Source organism: Salarias fasciatus, chromosome 7 (assembly GCF_902148845.1).
Source record: "Salarias fasciatus chromosome 7, fSalaFa1.1, whole genome shotgun sequence".
Classification (NCBI taxonomy): Eukaryota; Metazoa; Chordata; class Actinopteri; order Blenniiformes; family Blenniidae; genus Salarias; species Salarias fasciatus.
In genome coordinates, this window is record NC_043751.1 from 17,617,341 (window position 1) to 17,642,422 (window position 25,082).

At 44.0% G+C, this 25,082-nt stretch overlaps 1 protein-coding gene across 2 annotated transcripts in view; it reads left to right on the forward strand.

Moving 5' to 3' along the window:
- The first annotated feature begins 150 nt into the window (after positions 1-150).
- Positions 151-25,082, forward strand: part of iqsec3b (IQ motif and Sec7 domain ArfGEF 3b) — a 32,846-nt gene continuing 7,914 nt past the window's right edge. Inside the window, exons 1-8 of one of the 2 annotated variants that reach the window (XM_030095327.1) lie at positions 151-695; positions 5,231-5,305; positions 9,714-9,828; positions 11,818-12,219; positions 13,828-14,549; positions 15,339-15,500; positions 17,353-17,475; positions 22,470-22,636. In XM_030095327.1, the coding sequence (XP_029951187.1) occupies positions 172-695; positions 5,231-5,305; positions 9,714-9,828; positions 11,818-12,219; positions 13,828-14,549; positions 15,339-15,500; positions 17,353-17,475; positions 22,470-22,636 (2,290 nt within the window). In that variant the 5' untranslated portion in view covers positions 151-171. The remainder of the gene's footprint in view (positions 696-5,230; positions 5,306-9,713; positions 9,829-11,817; positions 12,220-13,827; positions 14,550-15,338; positions 15,501-17,352; positions 17,476-22,469; positions 22,637-25,082) is intronic. The other variant, XM_030095328.1, reaches the window with a different exon arrangement.

Consider the following 25,082-nt stretch of genomic DNA (forward strand, 5'->3'; position numbering starts at 1 on the left):
GGTCGGCGCAGCCTCATCCACATCCACCGAGCAGAACCAAGGAGAGGCGAGCGGAAGGACATCCCACCTTCTCATCCGCACTCACGGATATTCAGCATTCCCTCTGCCCTCCATCCATCCGTCAGACCAGCTTCTTGTTTTCTCTTTCGCCTCCTTCCTCTTGCCTTGGATATGATGAGCTCCAGTCTACTAGAAAACCCGGTGCAGGCGATTCTGTACCTCCGAGAGCTCACCACTATCGTCCAGAACCAGCAGAGTCTCATCCAGACCCAGCGCGCCCGGATAGAGGAGCTGGACCGGCGGGTGGACGAGCTCATCGGGGAGAACAGGCACCTGCGGGACGTCAGGGTACAACAGCAACACCCCTACCACCACCACCTTCATCATCATCATCCCGACCCGAGCTGCCTTCATCATCACCACCACCCCCAGGACCCCCAGCTGAAGACCAGCGGAGCGTCTCAGTCGGACCATGCGGCCGCACCAGCACCGGTCGAGGCGGCTCCGGGGGTCCAGCCCTCGCCGACCCAACCTATGGACCCGGGAGACATGCAGCTGGTCCCGGCCGACCCGTCTGCGATTTCTCCGGTAGAAAGTGAGACGGAGAACGGGGGAAGTTGCTCCAGCTGCCGCTCTTTGGTGCCGATGACCCCGACCACCCTCTGTCGCTCCCTGGCCCTGGCGAGGAAATCCGAGTGAGTGGAGGATCTCTTAATGGTTGTTTATTTGTGCGTGTGTGTGTGTGTGTGTGTGTGTGTGTGTGTGTGCGAAACTAGTACCGAGAATATTAAATGGAGCATGCTTTTCAAAGTAGTATCCATAAATTATTGAAACCATACGTCTCAGCCTACAGTCAGGTCCATGTTCCTACCTTGGATGTGGCAGCCTGTTTTCAGTCCTTCAGTACGATCTGAGCCGCATCCGCCTCAAACTGTGTAATTAAGCAGCGTGCACGGGCGCGCACTCGTGTCCAGCAGATTGAGAGGCGTTTAATTAATGAAGAAGGAGCTTGCAAATTTCCAATTTTCAGCTGTGTGTGTCGACTGAGGACTGTGCCAGAAGAGGAAGAGGTGGATTATTTAAATGAGAAACGGGATCACGATCACTTGAATCATTACATAACAAACAGCTGGAGGCCTCTCTCTCTCTCTCTCTCTCTCTCTCTCTCTCTCTCTCTCTCTCTCTCTCTCTCCCTCTCTCTCTCTCTCCCTCTGTGGCAGCGGTCACTGTCACTTGGAGACAGAAGCACCTTCACGTGTGATGACATGACACCTCGAGTGGCGCTGTCCATGGTGCTGCTGGCTTCTCCTTTAATTACCGCGTGGCAACACTGAACACTCTCAGGGGATCTCTGGGCCTCTGATGTTCAGGCTTTAGATGAGACACACGTGCGCTCACACACATACATATGCTCTCTCTCTCTCTCAATACGCAATAGGCAGACACACACCACCCAGCTCTACAGTATATCAATGCATCACCTAATGAGAGAGCAAGAGAGAGAGAGAGAGAAAACATGTTTCCCCTTTTTTCTGAGTGTGTTCTGTTCATAAGTTGCATCCCAGCAGGAGCCCTGATTGGTCTCTTTGGGACCCCTCCCCCACTGAGTGGAGCAATACATAATAAAGAGGAGTTGAGTAGAGGAGAAAAGTGCACACTATAAACAATATTGACTTTAATCTCATTACACATGGTCCACCTGTCACTGACTCAGTGTGTGTGCTAGGAGGTGTGCGTGTTGGAGCCCTCCTCTGCCCTCTCTGATGTGTCCTCTCTGGAAAGGTCACACTGCAGTGGCTATTTCTGACTCTCAGTCATGAATCAGTGTTCTTAATTCACTCACCTTTAATTTTTTAGTAGAAAATTACAGTTGATTTCATGTAATCACAAAGCGAGGGAGTGAGATCAACAGACATATCCACTAGTTGATCCAATGCCAGAGAGAGTTGGAAAATGGCCTTCTTGCCTTTAAAGGAAATGTTAGATTAACACTCCTTCCATGATGTTGAGCCTCTCTGGCTGAGACGAGTGGCTTCACACCTAATGTCCACGTTTGCTCCTGGCAAGCTGAGCAGGTGACATGAAGGTGAAGCTTTCACTCCTGCTTCCTGTCAGCGGGTGACCGCAGCCCTCTGCTTTTCCTATTGTCACTTTGTTTCTGCATGTTACTTTGGCAGTGTGTGCGTTTCTCTGCGTCTGTGTTGGTGTGTGCGCTGTCATGCTTTCTTTTACTCATTTGACTACAGCCATTTATTTGAATGTTGCACTATCCCTGTATGGACCACAGTTTTCTGTCCCTGCAGATAAATAGCATGCGGACGAGTGTGCTGCTCTGAGTTGGCCGTGAGTGAGTTTGTTCGCTTTTCATTGTTGTCAGCGTTGCCAGTGCACGTGGATATGTCTATGGGGGAAAGACAGGATCCTCTCCTTCGCTCGTTCTCTGTCTCTCTCTCTCTCTCTCTCTCTCCCTCTCTCTCCAGCTGAGCTTTCTATCTGCCCCACTTAGCCCATGGAGCGAACAGTAATCAGCCATTCTCAGGAGAGAGAGAAAGGCAGAGAGATAGAAAGAGAATGTGCAAAGAGAGCGAGAGCTGCACGCTCAGTCGTTGTCTTTGATGGAGCCCTTAGAGGTGTCTAGAGGAAGGAGCTTGAGGCTGACACTGGAGTGGACCAGTGGAAAAAAAAAAAAAAAAGAAGAAGCCGAGAGATGGGGGGAGTGGAGGGGATAAAAGGAGAGGGGAGGGCCATCGTTTAGAGTATAGAGGGTGAGACAGGTATCAGGAGAGACCAAAACACAGAAAGGAAAGATGAAAAAGAGTGCACTTGAGGTAGCTGTCTCCTCAGTTTACCCGTCTTGCAGCAGAATAGGTACGACAGCACAGACTATGGCATCATGCAGCACGATGGAAGGTGCATGCAATGCACTCGCAACGTTTTTTTTCACCCCAAACGGGGCTGATGTTGTTGCATGTCTAACCGCCTCCCTCTCTCTGCTTTCCGTGCACCCTCGACCAGATACCGCCTGCTGAAAAGCGTTGCGTTAAAAGTACTCTTGCAAAAAGGGAAGGACAAGACAAATGGCATAGGAAAAGGATGAGACTGCTAGAGAGAGAACATGGGCCAACAGCAGGAGGCATGTACTGTTGAAATATTCACCTGTTCTCTTTGTAAGCGTTGTTGGAGGCGAATGGTCGCTACGCGTGCCTTGTACAGACAGATGGACCTGCTGAGTGTGTTTTTTGTGCGTCTGCGTGTGTGTGTGTGTGTGTTCAACTTGGACCCTTCACTGTATGACCAAGATAAATTGAGCTGGGCTGACTGGTTTTATGCAAGTATGACAAAATAATCCAGCTCTCACTCTGAAGGCGAATAGGATTTGACTTTGCTTGCTGAGTGCTTTTACTGTATATATTGACCTTAAGTTTGTTGTCTGTTCAGTCTCCACTATCTCCTATTTAAATCACTATTGTTGAAAAACAATCCTCCAGGCTGTTTTGTATGGCTCAGTATCTTCCGTTCGCTTTTTGCCGAAGGCGTGATGAGATTTGTGTCTGTCTGTGAAGCATAAAGCTACAGTCAACTGTGAGTTATTCTGACAGAAAAAAAAAGAGGGACGAATCAGGGAAAAACTGCTGGCACTGTCCAACAGAAGCCATAAACCAACGATAGATCTTTTCAAAGTTCACAAGTTGAAAGTGGAAGCTGCTTCTCTGTAGTTCACCAATTAAAACTTTTTTTGTCCTCAGATCAGTGCCATCATATTTATTGATCAGGCTCTTTGCCGCTCACTTTACCTAACTCCCCAACTATCCAAATATGTCAATTTTCAGTCTCCTCATGCCTTCTGCTGGCATCCCCATCTCTCTGCCTCTCACCATGTGTTGTCTGGATGTTCTGCGCCTCAATGAATAAACAAAAGCCTTGATGAAGTGGCCTGAGAGACTTTATTCTCTAGGTACACTTGGTTTTCGTGGTGTTTCAGTCATGTCAAAGAGAAACTCACTGCGCTGAAGAAAGCATATTGAGATATAACATAATTATTGAGGAGACTTTTGAAGCCCCCAGGGAGAAAACTGTTATCAGAAGACAATTGCTTGTCACGAGAGAGAATTACTGTGAAACAAATTCTCAGGAAGCTGACTGGATATATCACTGAGTCAAGTCCACAGAGGCAGCATGAAGGAGTTCTGTGTGTGTTTTCTGTATCAGAGCTGTCAACAGCAGGTCAGGTGTTAACAGATGAATAAGTATTATTCATAGAAACTGTGCGTGAAGACTGTTGACCGGAGATATTTAAAAAAAAGAGAGAGAGAAAAAAACTCTGTTCCTTTATGTTTGTGGAAGTTGCTGTGAAAAGATGTCTTTTAATAGCTCAGACTGTCAGCCCTCGACTTGCAGAGAGTCTGAGCGCCTGTCAGTGTGGGTCTGTGTCACAAGCAATATGCTGTGCCCAGGTCAGAGGACCAAATGTAGCGTAGCCAAGAAATTCACTGTCATCTGAATGCTTTCAACTTGGCAAAGGAGGACCTAATGTGACCCATGCTCACACCAGACAATTTCAGCTACGAGACACACTTGGTCATGCTGATTTTGAGGTTTCCAGCGGTGCAGGGTGTCCAGTACTGAGAAGGTGAAAAGGTCAACCTGTACGGCAGCTTTCATGTGATGGGTCCTGGCTGTCTTTTTGTTCCTCTAACTCACGAGTTGCTCCAGATGAGAGCACCAGAGAAAATCCTGAAATATGAATGTAAATGTAAAATGTATGAGGGAGAAATGAGAGAGGCAAACTTAAGGAGAGGAAGCAGGAAGCAGAGCTGGAATAACCATCTGTCCAGATTGAGGTTGGGGAATTCTGCTAAATCACCACTGATCTGATGAATTAGAAGGGGAGACGGCATAAACAAGCACATCCGGACACACACATACATATAAATACTCACACACACTCTAAGCTTTCACAGTGTTGAATTGACCTACATAAGGGTATTTACCCTTGGATCAGTGGCAAATTGTACAATATAGTGACAGAATAATCCAGTCTGAGAAGAGCCTCTTTAGGATCTTTTGGGATGCTGGGAATGAACATAACGAGGAATGTGGGAAGAGGGCAAACAACGATCAACAGCTAATAAAAGCTGAATAACATGCTGTCCTTCCAAATCTGTCCACCCCGCTGCATTTCCTCCCCCCCCTTTCCTTACCTCTCCTCTTTCTATTTGTCCTTGCGTAGGAGCGAGACCGTGCTGCATCAGTTTTGCTGCCCCGCCCCGGAACATCCAGAGGCTGACACCACCGGCTCATCCGGGTAAGATGACCACCGATCACAACCTCTTTTATTCCTACGCCTCTCTGCAGATTCCCCCCCCGGTTGCATTTGCAAACGCTCTTTCAAAAGCACAGAACTTTCTCTCGCTCTGCTGTCTCTCACGGTCGTGTCATCCAACTGCCTCATGCCAACAGTCGGGCTTTTAATCGTATTTGACGATGTGCACAATATTACTTAGCAGTGTACGAGTGTGAATTGGTGTATTTATGGACATATAGGGCCCTGGGCTGTGATGGGAAATGTTCATTGTTCAGTAACAAACCTACAGCTCAAACCGCCTCAAGGATAACTCACATATAGATAGATAAAGAGGGGAGAATCGGATGATGTATGAACTGAAGCTGCCACGATGAAGGAGCCCATGGCAACCCAGTAATGACGCAACGGCCACCACTGCCATAGAAACTGGAGAATCTACTGGAGCCACTTTTGCCACATTTTCTGCGTAGGCAGGGCTGTCTGTTTGTCATATGAGTTGTTTATATATGTTGTGTGCGGGGTGAGTGTGCAAACACTTGACATTTCACATCTATGCTTTAAGTTGGTGCAGCGCAAGCTGATTTTCGATGATTACCCTCTTCCCTTCAGAAGTCCCCCCATATTGTCATTTTCTTTTGAGTTTAAATGAAGCCTTCCTTTGTCATTTCTTTCCTGTCTTTTCAGGATCCTCAGTATCTCTCTTCCTGTGTTGTTTATTTCTTCTCATTATCTCTCTGTCTGTTGGAAGACTGTTTTTTCTAATCATCTCACTGCAATTATTTCTATCTCATCCTACCCTATCAAGTTGTCTTCGTCCCCCCACACCCCCCATTCTGCTTTTATTAATATTACAATCTGTGTCTCTGGAATCCCTTTCTTTTCTTCCGGCTGGTAACGTAACTCCGATACCCACATGGCCCTGATTGGACAGCCTAATGGCACAGCGGCAGTGGACAGCCAGCTGAGATGATGAGATGCTGCTGAAACGCGCAACACCGCCGCTCATTATTACCACCATCTCATGAAGATGTGCGCTCCTGGTGCCTATCTGGCTTGTTCTCACCCACTGAACTCATCAGAACTCACAAACCTCGCCAGAGATGCCTCGAAAATGTGCCTCCAGCCTAACCTGCCAGGCCCTCTCTCTCTCCCCCCTGCCTTTGTATTTGTGTGTTTTCCCTCGGCCGTGTTGTACTGTAGGTCTCTGAGGGACTCTGAGTGATGCAACCCGACAGATGTTCATTTCTCTTTCACCATGACGTCACACATGCAGGCAGGGCAAGGAGCGAGTGCTCTGTGTGTGTGTTTGTTGCGGTTACATACAGTATGTGGGCATGCACAAGGGAGAGAGCACGAGACAGACAGACAGAGAGAGAGGGAGAGAGAGAGAGCGTATAGTGCCCATATCATTATGGAAGGTTTTGCTGTCCAGATGCATTAATAGCTCAACTCTTGCTTTTAAATCCTCTAATGTATTCTAATGTACTCTAATGTATTCTGATGCAGCACTGGGGCATGGCAGTGTTTTAATAGAGTTTTTTGATAGAGACAGCCTCCAGCATACGCACACCAACACACTCTTTCTATCATCCTGTTTCCTCTCTTGGTTTCTATCTCAGTCTTTCCTCTGGGTCCACTCTCTCCCCTCTTTCGGTCTATTTTCTCCAAGTTTATCTCATTTACAGATATGACCAAGCTGCTCTCTCCCTATCTCTGACTTTTGGCTGCAGAATGGCTCCTTTCACAGCAATCAAAGAAAACAAAGAGGAACTTTAGTGATGCTCTCATTATTTAACCATGAGCGGGCTTTTTATTCTCCTCAGTCCTGTTTAGTGCAAGCCCCCTTTGTGTAAAAATTATTAGAGTAAGCATTATCGTAGTGGAAAAAAAAAATTGATTGCCCAAGCACACGAGATCATGCACACTAACACACTCATAATTGCACACCATTATAAAAGCTCTTAGGGTGTGATCATACCTATGCACTTTCGTCAGTTCTGTTTGGCTTCATAAAAGGTGCTGAGTGTCAGACTTTCATCTTTTGTGTAGTAATGAGAAAATTAAAAAAAAAAAAGTTGACAACGAAAAGAAAAAAATAATACTGAAAACAATTGATTTAAAAGGCACAGCTTCTGCTGTGTCATGCCAGCGATTTGCTTTGGTAAGCCTTACACGGGCTTCATAGAGTTTTCATAACACTGCCATGCAAAGAACATCGTTCCATCTGTGGACGGGATCTGGGATTATGAGCGGAGGATGGGACGCCGTACCACAGGCATTGAGCACTGGGAAACAGCCTCTACACTTGACATTATTGAGTTCTGAGTCAGATACACGATGAATTTAAATACAGTTTTGTTTTTGCTTGGAGCTCCTGCTGCATTCCTGAAATCATTGTTCATTAGGAATGTGTGGCGTCTGATTTGAATTTACCCTCAACCTCTCTCTGCAAGTCATATTTGACTTTGGAGATTTGATGCTCTCATGTTGCTTCCAGTGTTTCTGAAAGCTTAATCCTGGTAGTAGAACATGGAGAAAAGCGCTTTTTTTTCTATGTAACAGAATAACAATGGCATGCTTCTCATTATAATTGCAACTGAAATGTTGCTTTCAATGTTGTCACCGCAATGAGAAACACATTTCAGACACGAGAGCAGCATTCATTTCCAGATCAAAACCTCAATTGAAATGTTCTTTAGCAAAAATAATCCAAGTGTGGAGATTTAAATATAAGGGACCACTCCTTTACCAAGAGCTCATGTATAGAAAAAAGACACCAACAAAAAAAACAACTCTGTCTAACCAGTACACTTCACTGTAGGTACTTTGAACGACTGAGTGGATTGCCCACGTTCCAGATCAGATAGTGTTATCTTGTGTTGTTGGTGCAGTCTGAGAGTCGACTGACTGTTAATTATGCAGATCACAGTCCTGTAAATGATGAGTGTATATAGCTACACTGCTCGTTGTTCTCTTCTGAGTGTGAAATTGACATTGCTGGAAATAGAAGTTAGCATCAAAACATTTTCTCAAAAGTCTGAGCACTCAAAGATTTAAGCCATCGCCACTGCAGGTTGTAGTTCTTAAGCTTGCCATTGTGGCTCAACTGATGTGATGAATACACAGACTGCATTTGAGATTTTAAATTGTCCTCTTACAACCCAAAGAAGTGCACAGAGCGAGCGAGAATACATTTAAGGAAAAAATTCAAGAAATAGGGAGTTTGGGAGCAGTGCTTCCTGAAAGCAGGTATATGTGAGTCATAGCTGAGTGTTTTTGAGTGAAAACTATATTTGGTTGAAAGATACGGACTATTAGTGGATCAACACAGCCAAAGGCCACAGGAACCCGCGACGGTAAAATGACTTTCGTGCATGCCTGAACTACAAAGCTTTATTTCCATACCGATACATTTGTCAGTGATGTGCCCATTAATGATTCCTTATGAGTGTCTGACAGAATAATTTTCTGCCAGAGAGCTGAAACAATTTGTTAATAAATAAATCACTTCAGCAGCAGGGTCAAAAGGTCAAAGATGTAACAAGATCAATCTGAGGGGTCAGTTTTCATACTCTTCATTTTTACATTTTCAAGCAATTAGTATTCTGGAAAGACACTGTGAGTCTTCACCGTGCAACTCTAATTGTGGTGAATATAGACGCAATTTATAGACAGGCAATCTGTGAGGAGAATTCATGAGGGGACCTCGATTCGACTTCGGGATTCACAAGCAAACAAACCCAAAGAGCTGGTGGATCCATTAGTTCTTATCAAATTTAGAAATATATTTTACTGCTGGTTATTTTTTATGTCTATAATCAATGGATTCATACATATGCAGTATATATCTGTCTTTCTGTGTATCTCTCATTAGGCTAACATTCATTTTTCAGCTTTAAAAATGTCAGGATTTGCAGATTTTCTCATTTCCCCCCTTCATCTCGGCACTCTTCATGAAAACAAGCAGTATGATTAGTCAGCATGAGATCAGAGACATTGTCATTTTTCTCAACTGTTATTCAGCAAATCAGTGTAACAGACAATGGAAATATACTTGCTCACAGTTCTTCTATTGAGGAAACTATTGAGTGCTGCCACGAAAGAAGAGGAGTGAGGAGGTTTATGATTTTGGTCACAGTGCGCAGCGTCTGTAAATATTCATCCCGGTCATATGTATGGAAATTTGATTCCTTCACTGAAGCCTGAAATCTGACCGAATGGGAGCGGACACATGAAGTCAGTCATCTGCACCCTGGGCCACCATGACCGCACGTCACTTTCTGCACGCTGTTTCTCTTATAAAACTCTTTCACACTCTGCATAGCGGCTGACAAGCCTCTGCGATAACAGCATGGATTTATTCAGTCAAGATAGACTGACATCTTTTTGTGTTGCGTCCGTGTGACAGTGGGCAGCTGCTGAGTTTGGAGGATGGGACGTCTGGCGGCGGACAGGAAACAGAAAAACCCAAGAGAGAAGGACCCAGCGAGTATGAGATCAGCCTGGAGAACAAAAACAAACAGGTACGTCTTTCTGCAAGTGTGTGGGCTCATAAAAATAATGCTTTGTCAACTTAAATGTTACTTTAACTCCGCCACAGGCGGGCGACTGACCTCATAGCCACAACAAAATTGATCCCATTTACAGTTGTTAAAGTGTCACTGGGGTTCTTAGTCACTACTTTTGTTGTACAGTGGGAAAATGGTACGACAGACCTACTGTCTATATTCTACTCACGAGCTGACTGGATTACCAGCTGTGAAAAAAGAAAACTTCCACGCGTCTACTACCTTCTACTGTCCACATGTTCATCGCGTATTTCAGCTGTCGCCATTTTGAGTCATTGTCTAAATGTCTAATTGATGTAAATTGAACTGACCTTGAATTAATCTGTCATTGGACTGACCTCCACTGAGCTGACAGTTTATCCAGTGACTCACCGCAGTACTGCTACATCGCTGCTCTGCCCACATTAATAAATCAGGCCAAAGGGGAAACAGTTTAACTCAACACATTATTTTTTTCACCTTGTAGCCTTTTTGTTTTGGTTTTGTTTTTTAAATCAGTAACTAGTAAAGTAATTATGTGTAAATGTAACACCATAGTGATGATTATTATTTGATTTTGGCCTGAGCATTTCTGAGTGGAGTTTGCATCATTTCCCTTTATGTGTGTGAGTTTCTTTTTTACAGGCTTCTGCAGTTTTATCTCACATAGCAAAAAAACAAACAAACATGCATCTGGGGTTATTTGTGGAATCTAAATCGTTCATACACATGAATATTTATGTGTGACGTGTGGCTGCTGTGTGACGGACTGGCAACCTGCCTCGTGTGTAATCTGCCTTTTTGCCAATTGTCACTTGGGATCTGCTCCAACCGTCCCGACCCCAAGTGGGATAGAGGGGCCGATGTAGCTGAATACTTTTTTAGCCAGTAACTAGTAACTGTAATCAGGTAGCTCATTCTCAGCTCTGACTATCCCATGATAAGCACCTGTTGAGGTGGAGTGAAAGCTGGCTGTTCTACCTGCTTCACGGTGAGGGGGAGGCGCGTGAAGGATGCTCATTTGACATTGTGACTTGCATGTAAAAAAAAAAAAAAAAAAAAAAATTCCATTCAGATCTATTTCCGTCTCTGTTGACATGAAAAAGAACACCCAGGATACCACTGTCACAGCGGCAGGAACGCGAAAGATGCTAGGTTGTCATGGTAACAGCTAATAACTGCTTCTGGCGGCTGGAGATGTCTTTATTCCTCATAGCAAACTGCTGAAGGGCCCTCTGTTGCTCCTGCTATTGCTGCTGCAATGCGAGTGTGAATCCGTGCACGTGTGCGCGCCTGTGTTCGTGTGTGTATGTGTGTGTGTGTGTGTGTGTAGATTCATGCACTATTTTGTGTGAGGAGATACACACTCAGGCACATGTGTGGCTGTCCTCCTTTTCCTCCCTTCCTGCCTCTTCTTCCTCAGCCTCCCACTCCCCCCCCCCCCCCCCCCCCCCACTCCCCCCCTCCTCCTTCGTCTCCCTTTCACTGAAAATATAAGAGGGCAAAACTCTGGATGACTGTAAGGGTTTGGGCTGAGCCGCAAACACAGCAGAAATAGATTGTGCAGGTGTTTACTTTTCCATTCATTTTCTCAACGGCACCTTTGTCACAGCCCATCCATCGTCCCTCCCGTGGCCATTCACCCTGTATTAACAGCTGAATGGTGATAAATGATGTTTACTTTGGCTCTAATGCTGTAAAACCTTCAACAGTTATAAAAGAGTAGACGGATCAGTAAGAATGATACTTCTGAGCAGGAGTTGAGTGGGAATTTCATGATTCGCGGAATGCCCGATCTCTTGATGTTTTCTCAGAGATAAGTACTAAATAGTAACATGTTTGCTCGCTTGATGAATAAATAGGAGACGCTGTATACTTATCACTCCAGCAGTGTCCTCAGTGAGTCTTGGAGCTTTGTAAGTGTGTTTGATCACACACTCACTCTAATCCCCATCTTCTCCTCAGATAGAAGAGTTGGAACAGAAGTACGGAGGACATCTTATAGCAAGGCGGGCAGCGCGACGCATCCAGACGGCCTTTCGCCAGTACCAGCTCAGCAAAAACTTCCAGAAGATCCGCAACTCGCTGTCGGAGAGCAAGCTGCCCCGCCGGATCTCTCTGCGACATCCCAGCCCTTCGGGCCGAAATCGAAATTCAGCCCAGAGACACAGTTACTCTTTGCACCCGGGAGGAGGACAAATACCCTTACGCTCGAAAACCCCACCTCCTCCCCCGTGTCGCTCCACCTCCCTTCCTCCGTCTCCTGCATCGGCTCCAGCAGCAGCACCGGCATCTGCTGCAGGTCCAGCCCCGCCTCCAGCTCCCGGGCCGTCGCTAACGCAGCTGGAAGACTGCTTCTCTGAACAAGTGAGATTCCTCTTCTTCCTTTCTTTAATTTAGCATTTCTTTTCAAAGATTTTTTTTGTGTGTTTGAGGATGCAAAAAGGATTAATTGTATTTAGAATGTGGCACTGCATCCAGAATGAAATTTGGATATGGAATTGTTCTGAAGAAGGTTTAAAATGACTGGCGAAGTCGCTTCAATCATACTGAGATGGAGATAAGTTAGGAGCAGATGGCTACTCTGCATGTTGGCCTTCAATTGCTCAAAAGCTCAAAGGAGTCTTATAGCTTTAGTACATTTTATTAAACTTCAGGTGCTGCAATTACTGTGCAATCTGAGCCAAATAGATATGCAGGCTATCCTATTATATATGGAGAAATACTACCTGTTGCTTTGTTCCCATACTAGAATAGAGCAAAAATATCAAGCGGCTTCATTGCTATAGCTGCTTCTACATTATATTCTTGTATTCTTCAGCTCGGAGGGAAAAAGTGAGTGATCTACGTCTTCAAATGATTTTTACAGAAATTTGGAGCAGAGAAGAGGTTGTTACTTGGGTAACTTGGCTCAGAGCTCTTCAAGTCATAAACATGTTTTCTCACCAACTGCTGAGTCAGAAATTTAACCTCTGACGAAGCATCAGCTTCAAACTTGCATAAAGTCTCCGCTGGAAGGGTCAAATGTTTCAGGAGTGGCAAGGACACATCTGTGAGGCTTTAGAAGCTTTGATTTATCCTTAAAACGTTCTTCCTGCTCCAGTCTTCAGATTGTGATCTGGGAATGAAAGCTACAATGGTCAGCTGAAATTTTGTGCAGATATTGATGTTTACATGACAACGAATTCTAAGAGTTTCTGCCATTAAACCAAGTTTATGTTGTTCAGTTGATATTTGAAGTGTTTTAAAAAAATTTAGTGTACCTCTACAGATGATAAAGCTTTTTTTAAGTATACAGTAAATGAACATGGGCAAAATTCAACCATATTTATCAGACTGAAACATTGCGTTTGTTCGACATTTTTGCGCTGCTTGTTTCTTGGTTCAAATACAACCAAGTGCTTCAGCAATGAGAAAACATCAGCAGAACTAATTCCATCCTATGATATATTAAAATTGCTATTCAAATACTTGAAGCTTTTGCCTTCAGTCATGATGTTGATCATTATTACCTGATAAGCTTAAAAGGGCCATTTGGCATTAAATTCCACTAATACCTTTAAGCTTTTGTTTTTTTAATCTTGTTTTTTATATATTTTTACTGTCTTTACATTTTAAGTGACTTGAGAAAAGAGGAAAAAAGCAGAAGTCTGAAGGGCTGATCTGCCCTGATATATATATACACATATGAATTGAGTGCTCTGGAGCTAATCTCCTGATTGACATCTGGCTCTAGTGGTGAGTGATACTTCAATCCCAGCGTAATCTCCTGCTCTCTGCTCCGTCGCCCAGCTGCTGTCACTGTCAATCTTGGACCACTAGTCTTTCAAATAGGCTCCAATTAGTAACCTTCATGCTATAAAGTCCTTTTTTCTTTTCTTTTTTTTTTCAATATATGAGTCATGTGTCCTGACCTGGTTAAATCAGTTTTTGATGTGCGTTTTATTATTATTATTTTTTTTATGGCTCCTGCAGCTGCACTCTTTGGCGCAGTCGATTGATGAGGCCCTTCGTGGTTGGAGTTTGTCTGAGAGCGGCGAGGGGAAGGGACTGCTGATGGACCCCGGGGCCCTGCGCGCAGCTGCCGAGAGTGCTTGTCTGCCCCGCAGTGCCAGCTCGCTGCTAATGGCCTTCAGGGACGTTACCGTGCACATCGACAGCAATAGCTCCTACACCATCTCCTCCGCCACCACCACGACCACCACCTCCCTGGGCAACGCGGGCGGAGAACCGGGCAGCAGGAAGACCTCCGTGAGCGGCATGGCCGGCGGAGGAGACGGCTTCTCAGTGGAGGAGCCGGAGTTTCCGGCACCTCCGCCCAGCGAGGAGCTGGAAATGGTTGATCCGGGATCCAGGAGGGGCTCAACGGTGCCGGCCGCGGGGGGCGGAGGGACGGAGGCAGAGAGCGGCTCGGACAGACTGGGGTCCACTTCCACTTCTACCTCGACCTCCACGTCCATCTCCACCTCGGCCCAGTCCAATCAGCAGCCCGCCCAGATCTACACCCAGTACCAGCAGTACCACTACACCCACCCGCAGCAGATGGCTGGGGGGCCGAGCCCGGAGGCCCTGCAGGCCCTCGTCGTGTCTTTGCCTCGGGACCGCTGCCAGGATCCAGCCTCTTGCCGCTCGCCAACCCTATCGACTGATACGCACCGCAAACGCCTCTACCGCATAGGACTCAACCTCTTCAATGTGTGAGTGGACACAAAACACACACACACACACACACACACACACACACACTGACAGAGAGCACTATTGCAAAAAAAAAAAAAAAAAAAAAACGCATTAAATATTTCTGCGCCCTCTGGCTCAGGGTTCAAAGTACACTTAAAGCTGTTTGTATCTAACAAATCTCCAGCAGCCTTGTGAAACTGCTCTAAGCAGCTGCTCATTAGTGTTTGCGTTTGTTGGGAGGAGCCGCCTGCTCAGTGCCATCCTGAGATGGAGTGATGTCCATAAAAAGAGGAAAAAAAAAAAAGGAAAAGAAAAGATGGAGAGCAGTGCTGGGTTGGAAACAGAGAGGAAGACAGGAAATGAGGCAGCCGAGCAGGTCAGGAATAATGCGAAAGCTGCTCAGTTCCTGAAATAGACTCCATGGTTGGCTTGTACGTATCATTAGTTAATACAAATCAAAGTAAATTAACTCACAAGCGCCAGTGACAGTGAGTCTGATCCAGGAGTCCTGGGCTAACAGCTTTTTGCACATGAACGCTTTCTCCTTTTTCCTCTTGCTTTCCTCCTCTACTGCATCTTGCACACACACACACACACACACACACACACACACACACACACACACACACACACACACACACACACACACACACACACACGCACTGGGCATCAGTAACTACACAGTAACACATCTTTCTCACTGAGTCGCACACACCTATCTGCTTCAATGCACAAGAAAAATCATGTACGCACAGTGTGAACTTGAACTCTTTCCTTCTCGTCTGCTGTTGGTTGTCTGTGGTCAGGAACCCGGAGAGAGGCATTCACTTCCTGATCACACGGGGCTTTGTCCCGGACACGGCCATCGGGGTGGCTCACTTCCTGCTGCAGAGGAAGGGCCTGAGCCGGCAGATGATCGGAGAGTTCTTGGGGAACAGCAAGCTGCAGTTCAACAGAGACGTCCTTGAGTAAGTTTTACATACGCCTGGTGACATTGTCTGCTTTACAAAGATGATACACAAGTGGAGGTCTGATAGGCACTTTAAAAAGTCTGCTGTGATTTTTTTTAAAACTAAGTGATTTTAGAGCTGAGATTCTTTGAATGTTGCTCAATAATCTCAACAGAAAGTCAATGGACTTGCTTTTTCTGCAAAGTTAAGCCTCCACTTTGCAGGCTTTATGAAAGCAATTGGCTCAATTATCACTGAAATGCTTTTAGCTTTTAGATTTAGTTTGGTAATAAAGGATTCATTTGATTTTCCTACCACTTGGTATGGTTTAAAAAAAAAGTTTTTAGATCTTGTGGATATTATGTGGGGTTATAAATTGTAATACACTGATTGACTAATACAGACTGATGTGTTCTAGATTTTTATCTTAAAGTAAGAACAGAGTCAAATATACTTATCATAACCCTGTACCTAGAATTGAGCACTTAATGTCACAAAAGTAGACTTTTTAAGATGAATTTTCAGTCTCAAAGCTCAGGCCTGGATTACCATGACTTTTTTTAATTTATAGGAAATTAAAGATGTCCCTGCAGGCATGACACTGGCTTTGCTTCAGCACAAACTCATTAGTTCATTATTATGGCCAGTCGCATCACTTTTATGACTTCTCTTGCCCAAAAAGTGTGAAAAGCATCAGGACCAAAATCACTTCTTTAACATTTAATCAACATTATACACTGAAGGCTTTTATAAAAATGTAATAATGAAGTTCATCATGTATTTTACTCCCTGGATTTCAATGTTATGAAGTTTTTATCCGTTCTTACTGGTCCACATTACCAGACCTAATTAGTTTGGTAAATATACTAACTTTTATATACTAAATAAGAGACAAAACTAGCTTATTGATTCATCTTTTTCTGGTTTGGATGGTTGTGTGTATAGTAGACATTAGTTTGGTTGTTTTATATGTTCCTGTGCTGCACTAACAGGAGGGATTCAGGTGGAAGTTTGTCAGACTGGCACTTCAATGAATTCAGTTTTTTTTTTTTTTTTGATAAATGATTTAAAATAGAGATGGCTTCTGAAACCGATATCCTTTCATACACTTTATAATACAGGCAAGAAATCTCACTTGACATGCAGCACATGCATGCATAAATGCAAGACATCCATGAAAACACGCATTTTCCTAATGCCTTCACACTTCCCCTTTTCGCATCCACCCGGTGCAGACTGCGAGGCGGAGAGGCTGCACAGAGGAGCTTTTTGCTGAGGTTGTTGTAGAGACTGTAGAAATAGGTCACTGCACCGCACAGACACAAAAACACACACCCTTACTTTCTTTTCCTGACACACATAGGCACACTTACATGGATGCAAAAAATGCACATACACCTACACACACAGGCTCAGTGCCGCGTTCGTACCTCTACTACTGCCACAACCTGTCTCCATCCTTTCATGTACCACTCTCTCTTTTGCCCCTCTGCATTTCATTATTTTGCCCTCTCATCCCTCCTCTTGTTTTGCATGACCCTTTCTTCTATAAAAAGCATGTGTATGTGTGTGTGTGTGTGTGTGTGTATGTGTATGTGTGTGTGTGTGTGTGTGTGTGTGAGAGGAAACATGTTTTCTCTATGTGCATCTTCCAGGTCATCGGCTTTGTAATGGAAGTATGACTGTAAGAGGGAAATTTGCCATCAGCACTTGGGTACACTTAGTTTGTTAAGCATTCACAAACAAAACACACACATACACACACACACGCACGCACACAGGCACACATTCACTTGCCTTTTTTGTTGAAGTGACTAAAGCCACTCTCTCTCTCTCTCTCCCTCTACCCTGTCTGTCTTTCTCTTTATAGCTGTGTTGTGGACGAGATGGATTTTTCTGGCATGGAACTTGACGAAGCCCTGAGAAAGTTCCAGGCTCATGTCCGCGTTCAGGGCGAAGCACAGAAAGTGGAACGACTCATCGAAGCCTTTAGGTGAGACTGTCGGCTCACTCACCGCCAGGCCCTGTTGACTAACCACTGCCGGCTTCACTGTTTAATGCAATTCAACACAATAACAGCCAGTCTGTCACATGACCTGCTGTGGTAAGGGGGTCCTCTGAACTTTTTCGGAACGGATAGACCTTTTGCCGGTGGCTAACCTATGCAAAAACACAGACACAATGAAACGTAACCAAGCTGACATATTTTGCAATAAAATGAAAGCAAAAAAAAAAAAAAAGTGTTTTCTAATCTCGTAGCCTTGGGGTAGCAGACGTATCACAAACAGCATACTAATAGGCAGGCGATACAGACGTGCAAGTATTCAACTGGTTTTCCTCGCTCGCTGCAGCAATGCTGGCTTTGATGACACCAAAAGCCCTGTATCATTAGCAAATTACACTGATTGCCTGTAACCTTTGACTAAACTCAACAGCGTTTGATTGTCAGCCAATCATAACAGAGATCTGAGCTGCGGGCAATCAGTGTGCATTCCACCAGGACAGAAATAGATGCTCTGTTTCACGAGTTTCCCCCCTCCTGGACGGCCACCTTCTGGCCTTCCTTTTGGACTGTCTGTGTGTGCTCTGTCGTTACATGTCGATTTCCATCCCTAATCACACATGAATATGCATAAGTGCGTGTTTGGTAATCAAAAGGATTAAGCCTGAGTTGGTTTTCTGCTCGTTTCATCAGAACTCACTCTGGCCCCTGCAGTCACTAAAATGCAGAAGTATATCTGCTGAAGAAGACAGATTTACGTGCCAAAAGGACCTTGAGAACCTGACATGAGTTTGCACATCTCTTTTCTAACTTTGCCTCCAACAAACCGCCACATGGACACAGGTTTTGTAACGCTGTTTGGAAAAGCAGGAACCAAACAAAGAGGGAATGCAACTTGTGCTTTATCCACTGGCCGGCACTGTCCTTGAAATGCCCTAATTATACCCAGTGATTGCCCTCAGGGCTAAAAATGTAATAAAAAGACCCATCACTGTTTTCTGTAACAAAGCAATTGCTCACATCTCTGCGTACGTTTAATGTCCCTCTGCTGATGTGCTGCTCTTTCCCTCAGGAAAACCAACAATGTCAGCAGCATGGCATAAGTTGAGTCACTGCCTCTGAACTCATTAAGCAAGATGTCTTTCCCACTATAGGAGTGTGTGATCACCACATCAAATGCATTGCCTGTGATTAGACTGTCAATGAACATCTGTAGCCACATTATGCTTTCCTTATTTGTCTGATAAATTCCAACATCTTTACGTCGACCTAAATCTTTTAATGTTTACAGCATTGGTCTTTTGGGCATTTTTCCCCCTTCGTGTTCAAACCTCCGTCTGACATGATGTTAGTAACTGATGTTAAGCATTGGTGATTTGGAAATGGTGCAAACAGCAGATGAAAGTACAGATGGTGTGAATGTCATTAGGACTGCAGGTATTTGGACAGGAACCAGCCTATGAGACAAATTAATGTTTTGACTGATAATGATGGCGGAGTAGAGGTTAAATGTGTGCGTCAATATCATGGAAGTCCTCCAACAGTCATTAAAGTCGTGAGTTCGTCCTTACTGCTGGCGTGGCTGATAAAAATATGAAGGAAGTAACATAAAAATCCACTGCACTGCAGCGTTTTAGGAGAAAGAGTCTGGGCTCAAAGTAACCTGTAAGTCAGCTGTGTGTTTCTGTGGGGAGTTTCTGCAGCTGCCTGCATGGGTTTCCTCCAGCACTGCAAAAACGTTATTGTTTGATTATTTGGAGATTGACTTTAGCTGTGAATGCGAACTCGGGGGTTCAATATCTGCTCGTGTTCCTCGATAGAGTGACGGACGTATCACACCTTATAGTGACGGTCATAAATAGCAAGGAGAGATCGAATGGGCACAGATGAATAAATAGATCAGTGAAAAACATGACTAGATAATCAATTCTAGTATGTTCTGCCACAGAAATGGTGTTTTTTACTTTGTTCTCATTTAGTTGGTCTTCCACTCTTGTAATGTCAGAATTTCTCTTCCTGGGATTCTGATTGTCCAGGGATCACAAGTTTGTGGAGCAATCTGTTTGTACTCCTCTTTTCGCTGGAGGGATGTCGCTGGTCTAACTTTGAAATGCTCTAAATGTGTGTGTGTTTTTATTTCTAAATGAAGTTAGCTGACTGTGTTTTCTTTAAAGAGATCTTGTGTGAGTGTTTTCTGTTTTGCTGTGTGTTTAGGATCACTTCATGTTGTCCTAGCTTAAATTTCCAAAGACTGGGAATCATTTTTCAGTCCAGCTTGGCAAACACGCTGAACCCCTTCTGATCCATACACATTTGTTAATCTTCTTTGATTTCATCTCACCAAAGACTTAGCCTCTGCTGATTCCTCAGGCATACTGCGGATCATTTGGCATTGTCATATTTAGCTTTGAGTCACAAACTTTTTTATATGCACTGCTTCCCTTGTTTGATGTGAAGCTGTTTGATGCATATTGTCTGTCTGTTACAGAAAAGTAAAGTTCTACAGAAAACTTTGTGCCAAGTCAGAGGCATTTGTCAGGATTTTTTAGGATAGCACAAAACATTTAGCTGTACTATGGCTCTTCTTAGACTTCCTCACATTGCAACTATATGCGTTTGTTCTTTATTGAGAGCTGGTTTCTCCCTTCCTGGGTGCACTTACAGGTATATACTGTATTTTACTGAGCAGCTGATCACTGTGGCTTTTTTTTTTTTTTTGCAGACATTTTTAAAAAAAGCTGATAGTGGATTTGTCTGGAGCTGATTTCAGCTGTGGATTAACACATATTTGTTGCACAAGTAGAGAATATTTACAGCAGCAGGACTGCGTGTAGGGGATTTACTTGCAGTGGCTTTAAAGCTCACGATTTTCAGCGGCAGAATATGTACCCCCTGTACAAAAATCTGTTTGGCCGATACATCTTTAATTGTGATGGGAAAACAAAGCACTTTTTACGGCACAGAGGAACAATTCAATTTTGGCTGCACTGACTGCACTTGTTAAGAGGACTCAGTTGATGTTGGTTTTGTTCTCATCGTCGGTTGTAAACAACATGATTTATACTGATTACCACTGAGTCATCCCATAAGGAAAGTGTTGACTTCTCCCAAGCACGAAGTCATGAGGGCAGAGAGGAAACAATCATGGCGTTTTCCCTCTCTGATCCTGATCCGAGGGACAATCAGAACACCCACTCCTCTCATCAGTTAATCATGTCACACTCAATCATACGAGCCGAGCCCGGGGTTGCAGATAATAAAGTCAACAGCGATCTCGGACCACACTCTGTTTCACTGGAGCCGGGAGTGTGGGTCAGAAACGAGCGGGCTTTATCAGGACAGCCAGACATCCGATGCCATATCTGTTACGTAACAGTTGTTATGTCATCTGTTTGAAGCGCCTTGTACTCTTGTTGAGAGTAGTTCTTTTATATGAAGTGGTGTTTGTGCCAGCTGGCATGCAACTTTTATATGCAGATATGAAATTAGGAGATGGGGAGCTTGTGTTTAAATAAACTGCTTACATAAGAGGGAGATCCATGCTGGGAAATGTGTGAATGACGCACAAATAAACGTGCTCACTGGCCGCGTTATTTATTCACTTGAGTGTTTGTGTGCTCACTCGGCGTGTGAGCACGAACACATATGCATTTATGTATTCATGAGCACAACCATTTCCATACGCGCTCTCTCACACATCGCATGTCTTGCATTGCATTCGGTCTTGGATAAATCCGCTGCAGAATTGCATCAAGTTTGCACATCAAGGAGCTTCTGTTTGTGCGCCTGTAATAACTGCGGCGAAGCTCGCGCCGATCTGTTTTCCCTTGGGACGAAGGTGTTGTCGCTGAACCGGGTCGGCTGCTTGATTGACGACGTGCGATTTCTCTGGCTTTAGATCTGATGCGAGATGCAAGAAAATGGCTCTCTGATTGCGCAGGTCTCAGACGTGGCCTCTCGCTTGCACACGCTGTGACAAATACGTAGTCCTCTGGAACAGAGCGGCCCTCTCCATGTCTGCATCCTGCTGGCTGTAAAGATAAAAGCCTCCCACCACTAAAATGGTCCACTGTGTAAGTGTAAGTGACAGTAAGAAAGATAGGGGGAGGGAGCAGCGGGGGAAGGAGGGATGGAAGTGGGGGTTTGCAAAGCCTGTGGGCAGCGATGGGGCAACGCAAGGCCAAATGCAGCGTCTCTGGTTCCAAAGCAGATTGGGCAGCACGAGTTTACCTGGGGCAGAATTATTTGGCACTGTCAAATGTCTCCGATGTGCTGTCAGTCTCGTTTATGGCACCCCGACTGCTCCTCAAATCTGAGTAGAAGCTGCAATTAGTCAGATCTTAACTACGCCGCTGTTACAGTGACATATCGGAGCGAAATCAATGCTCCGAAGAAAATTCCTTCATCTTACAGCATGAATCAAAGGCTTTTTTCAGCATTTGAACTCACTTAACATGACTATGTTTTGAACCAGTTCCCAGCTTAGAGGAATGTAAAAGCTTTCAGGCGAGGCGTAGTAACGTAACACATCATTATTTTCCAGATGCTCACATAAATGGTAGTGACAGGGTGTGTTAGGAATGATATTATAGTGTTATTTATTACCTTTATAATTCCTGATATCCTAATGCTGACTGTTTTGTTTGGTATCACTGGAATATTGTCCCACAACTTTGTATTAAACTGCAATAAAAACTCAAATATATATACAAAGCAACTTTTATAGTTCTGTTTTTACTAAATGAAAGTAAAACTTTCATGCTAAATATTTCCATTTTTGCAATTATTTTGTTTAAAAAGTTGCACCAGAGGGTGACATGGTGGGATTTAGTATTTGTGTCAGTGAATGTGTGGATTTTTATATAAAGCTTTGAAACATCTCAAGCAACTGGATTGTTTCATACAAGTAAAGTCTATCCACTATGAGTAATCAGGAGCTTGGTTTGACTCACTAAAGTGGCTGTTCTCCTGTGTGTCCTCCGCAGTCAGAGATACTGCATGTGCAATCCGGATGTGGTGCAGCAGTTTCACAACCCAGACACTATCTTCATCCTGGCCTTCGCCGTCGTCCTCCTCAACACCGACATGTACTCTCCCAACATAAAACCGCAACGCAAAATGGGCCTGGATGACTTCATACGCAACCTCAGAGGTGAGTGTGTGCATGTACAGCTGCCGGATCTATGTGAGTGACCTTGCTTTTACAGCCTGTATGCCGTGTGTGTGTGTGTGTGTGTGTGTGTGTGTGTGTTGTTTCAGTAAGTGGGAACTGTCCCTGTGGGCATAATGCATAATGTGCTGCAGCCATGTTTCAACATTTATGTCAAGTGGTTTTATGAGTTTGAACCTTGATTATATACAACGGTTACACGTGCACACATGCACGGTGCTGCCGTGGATTGCAGATCATGAGGAGATTCATTGATCTGATAAGCTGCAAAAAAAAAAAAAAGAAAAAAGAAAGAAAGAAAAAAACGCAGACCTAAAAGTGGAGTGTGGAAATCGGTGGAAGTCGAAGTTTTTACAACAAGCTCTTTCTTATCACCCTCACTATCAGTCTTCTGACTGACAGCCTCTTGAACTGAGGTAAATTGCTCAAAGACGCTGCAGTTGCCTGCCTCTGCTCGCTCCCATCATGAAAACCATCAGCAGTGCGGGAGCAGATCCCTGATATCCTTGACTCGGAGCTTTGCCCCCGAGATCGCCCATTTAATTGAGGTTCACTTAGTGTTAGATTTAACGATAGGAGCCCGGGTTTCTGGAAGGATCTCATCACTCGCGCTGAGCTCTCCAAAGCTCTCAGCTCCCCCTCTGTTTGGACATTCAGCCGATACGCACTCGGGCTTCTCCTCTTGACCTAAACCAGATCACTCGGACTTCAATCTGTGCCATCAGTTAACGTGGAAAAGCCAAGAGAAAATGCATGTATTTTTGTGAGGTATTCATTTTTACACGTAATGTTCCACAAGTCTGTGTGCTGCTTTTGTAGTGATAATAGGGGGAAAAAAAAATCTATCCAGAGGATAAAAGCTCACAATTCCCTGCTGAAAACTCTACAAAGAAATGAAGGTAATTTGACCATAATATCTGAGATTAAATTAAAAAAAAAGAGGATGAGAACACCGTCAGCCTCAAATTCAGATGATTAAATTCATAGTTAGAATCCGCATTAGCTTTCAGAGTGGCTCTTTCTAATCACTGAAAAAAATATGCACTATGAATATATTAGAGTGGATAAAATTTTCATTAGATAAATATCAATGGGTTTGGTCCAAACTGTATCAAATGACGACATTTTGATTTTCAAGTGTATATCATTTAATTTAAAGAATAAAGAGCCGACTCAAGTTTTTGTCTTAAGTGCCTCAAAGGAATCAAACAGCACAGGACAGAATCTTCTTTACTAGATTTTCCTTTAAAAGCGTCTCTGAACTGCTCGGTGCTCTTGATGCAATCCTTTTGGTTTTTTTTTCTCAAACATCATCCATTGAAATCTCTTTGTTGATGTTGTTCTTTGACTGTAATTTGATTTGTTGCTCATGTTCACTGCTCCCCGCTGGGACGCCGTCTCAACAGACAGAAGTTATGTTTACGTCGAGTGGCACGACTCACTGGAACGCCTCGTCCTAAGCTCCAACCAATTTCCTCGTAAAAACCCTGTATTTTGTGCGTCTGCGTCCATGTTTGCTTGCTGTCTGCCTCCTCGCCGCTGGTGCCTGCCGGCAGAATGTTGCTCGACACATTTCCACCACCCACTGATCAGGATGACACGATGTAGGAGTAGATACTGTGATACCTGTGTGCTTTGTGCATTTGTTCATTCGGGAGGTTCCTTTTCTTCGAAGCGATGAACAAATGTGCCACGAAAAGTTAAGCTGTGAAATCAAAAAGAGGGATCACTCTTAAAGAAAACGTCATAAGATAGAACTTTGGTGCAGCTCGTGCACCAGTGATGATATATCTGCTGCCTACGTGCAAAAATAAAAAGGTTACGAAGTTTTTTGTTGTTTGGCCCGTGCAGCGCTTGAACAACCTGAGGAAATTAAAATATCTGAGAAGTACTTTTATTGGAAGGCAGAATCTGCAGTTATCTTTCATTTCATTGTTAATAAGGTTCTGTCCTTCATCTTTAATGCTGAGCGAAAAAAAAAATGTTCAGGACATGTTTGAAATAAATGTTACTATTCTATCTTGCAATACCAGCAGTAAAGCTTCCGATTGATTCGAGGTTCACTGTGCAGTTCTAATAACAATGCAAATGTTATTTAGTTAAATTATGGTATCTATCTAAAACAAATGAATTGCCCTGGAATTTGTGGTAGCCTTTATCTGATTTCACTCAAGATGGTCACTCTGAATACTGACTTTAATGCTGTTGATTCATTTTGTATTGTGTTAATTGATGCACTTGTTTAAAAGTCTTGCATGTTATCTTCCATATTTTATCTGCTTTTTCTTTTCCAGAAACTTTTTGTGACCTTATTTAATGCTCTAAACTTAATATCAACAGTATTATTGCACCAACTGATGAAGGGGGTTCAACAGAGAAGTAGAAATTGTTCTCACAGGGAATATGAAAGAGAATTACTGTGTGCCTG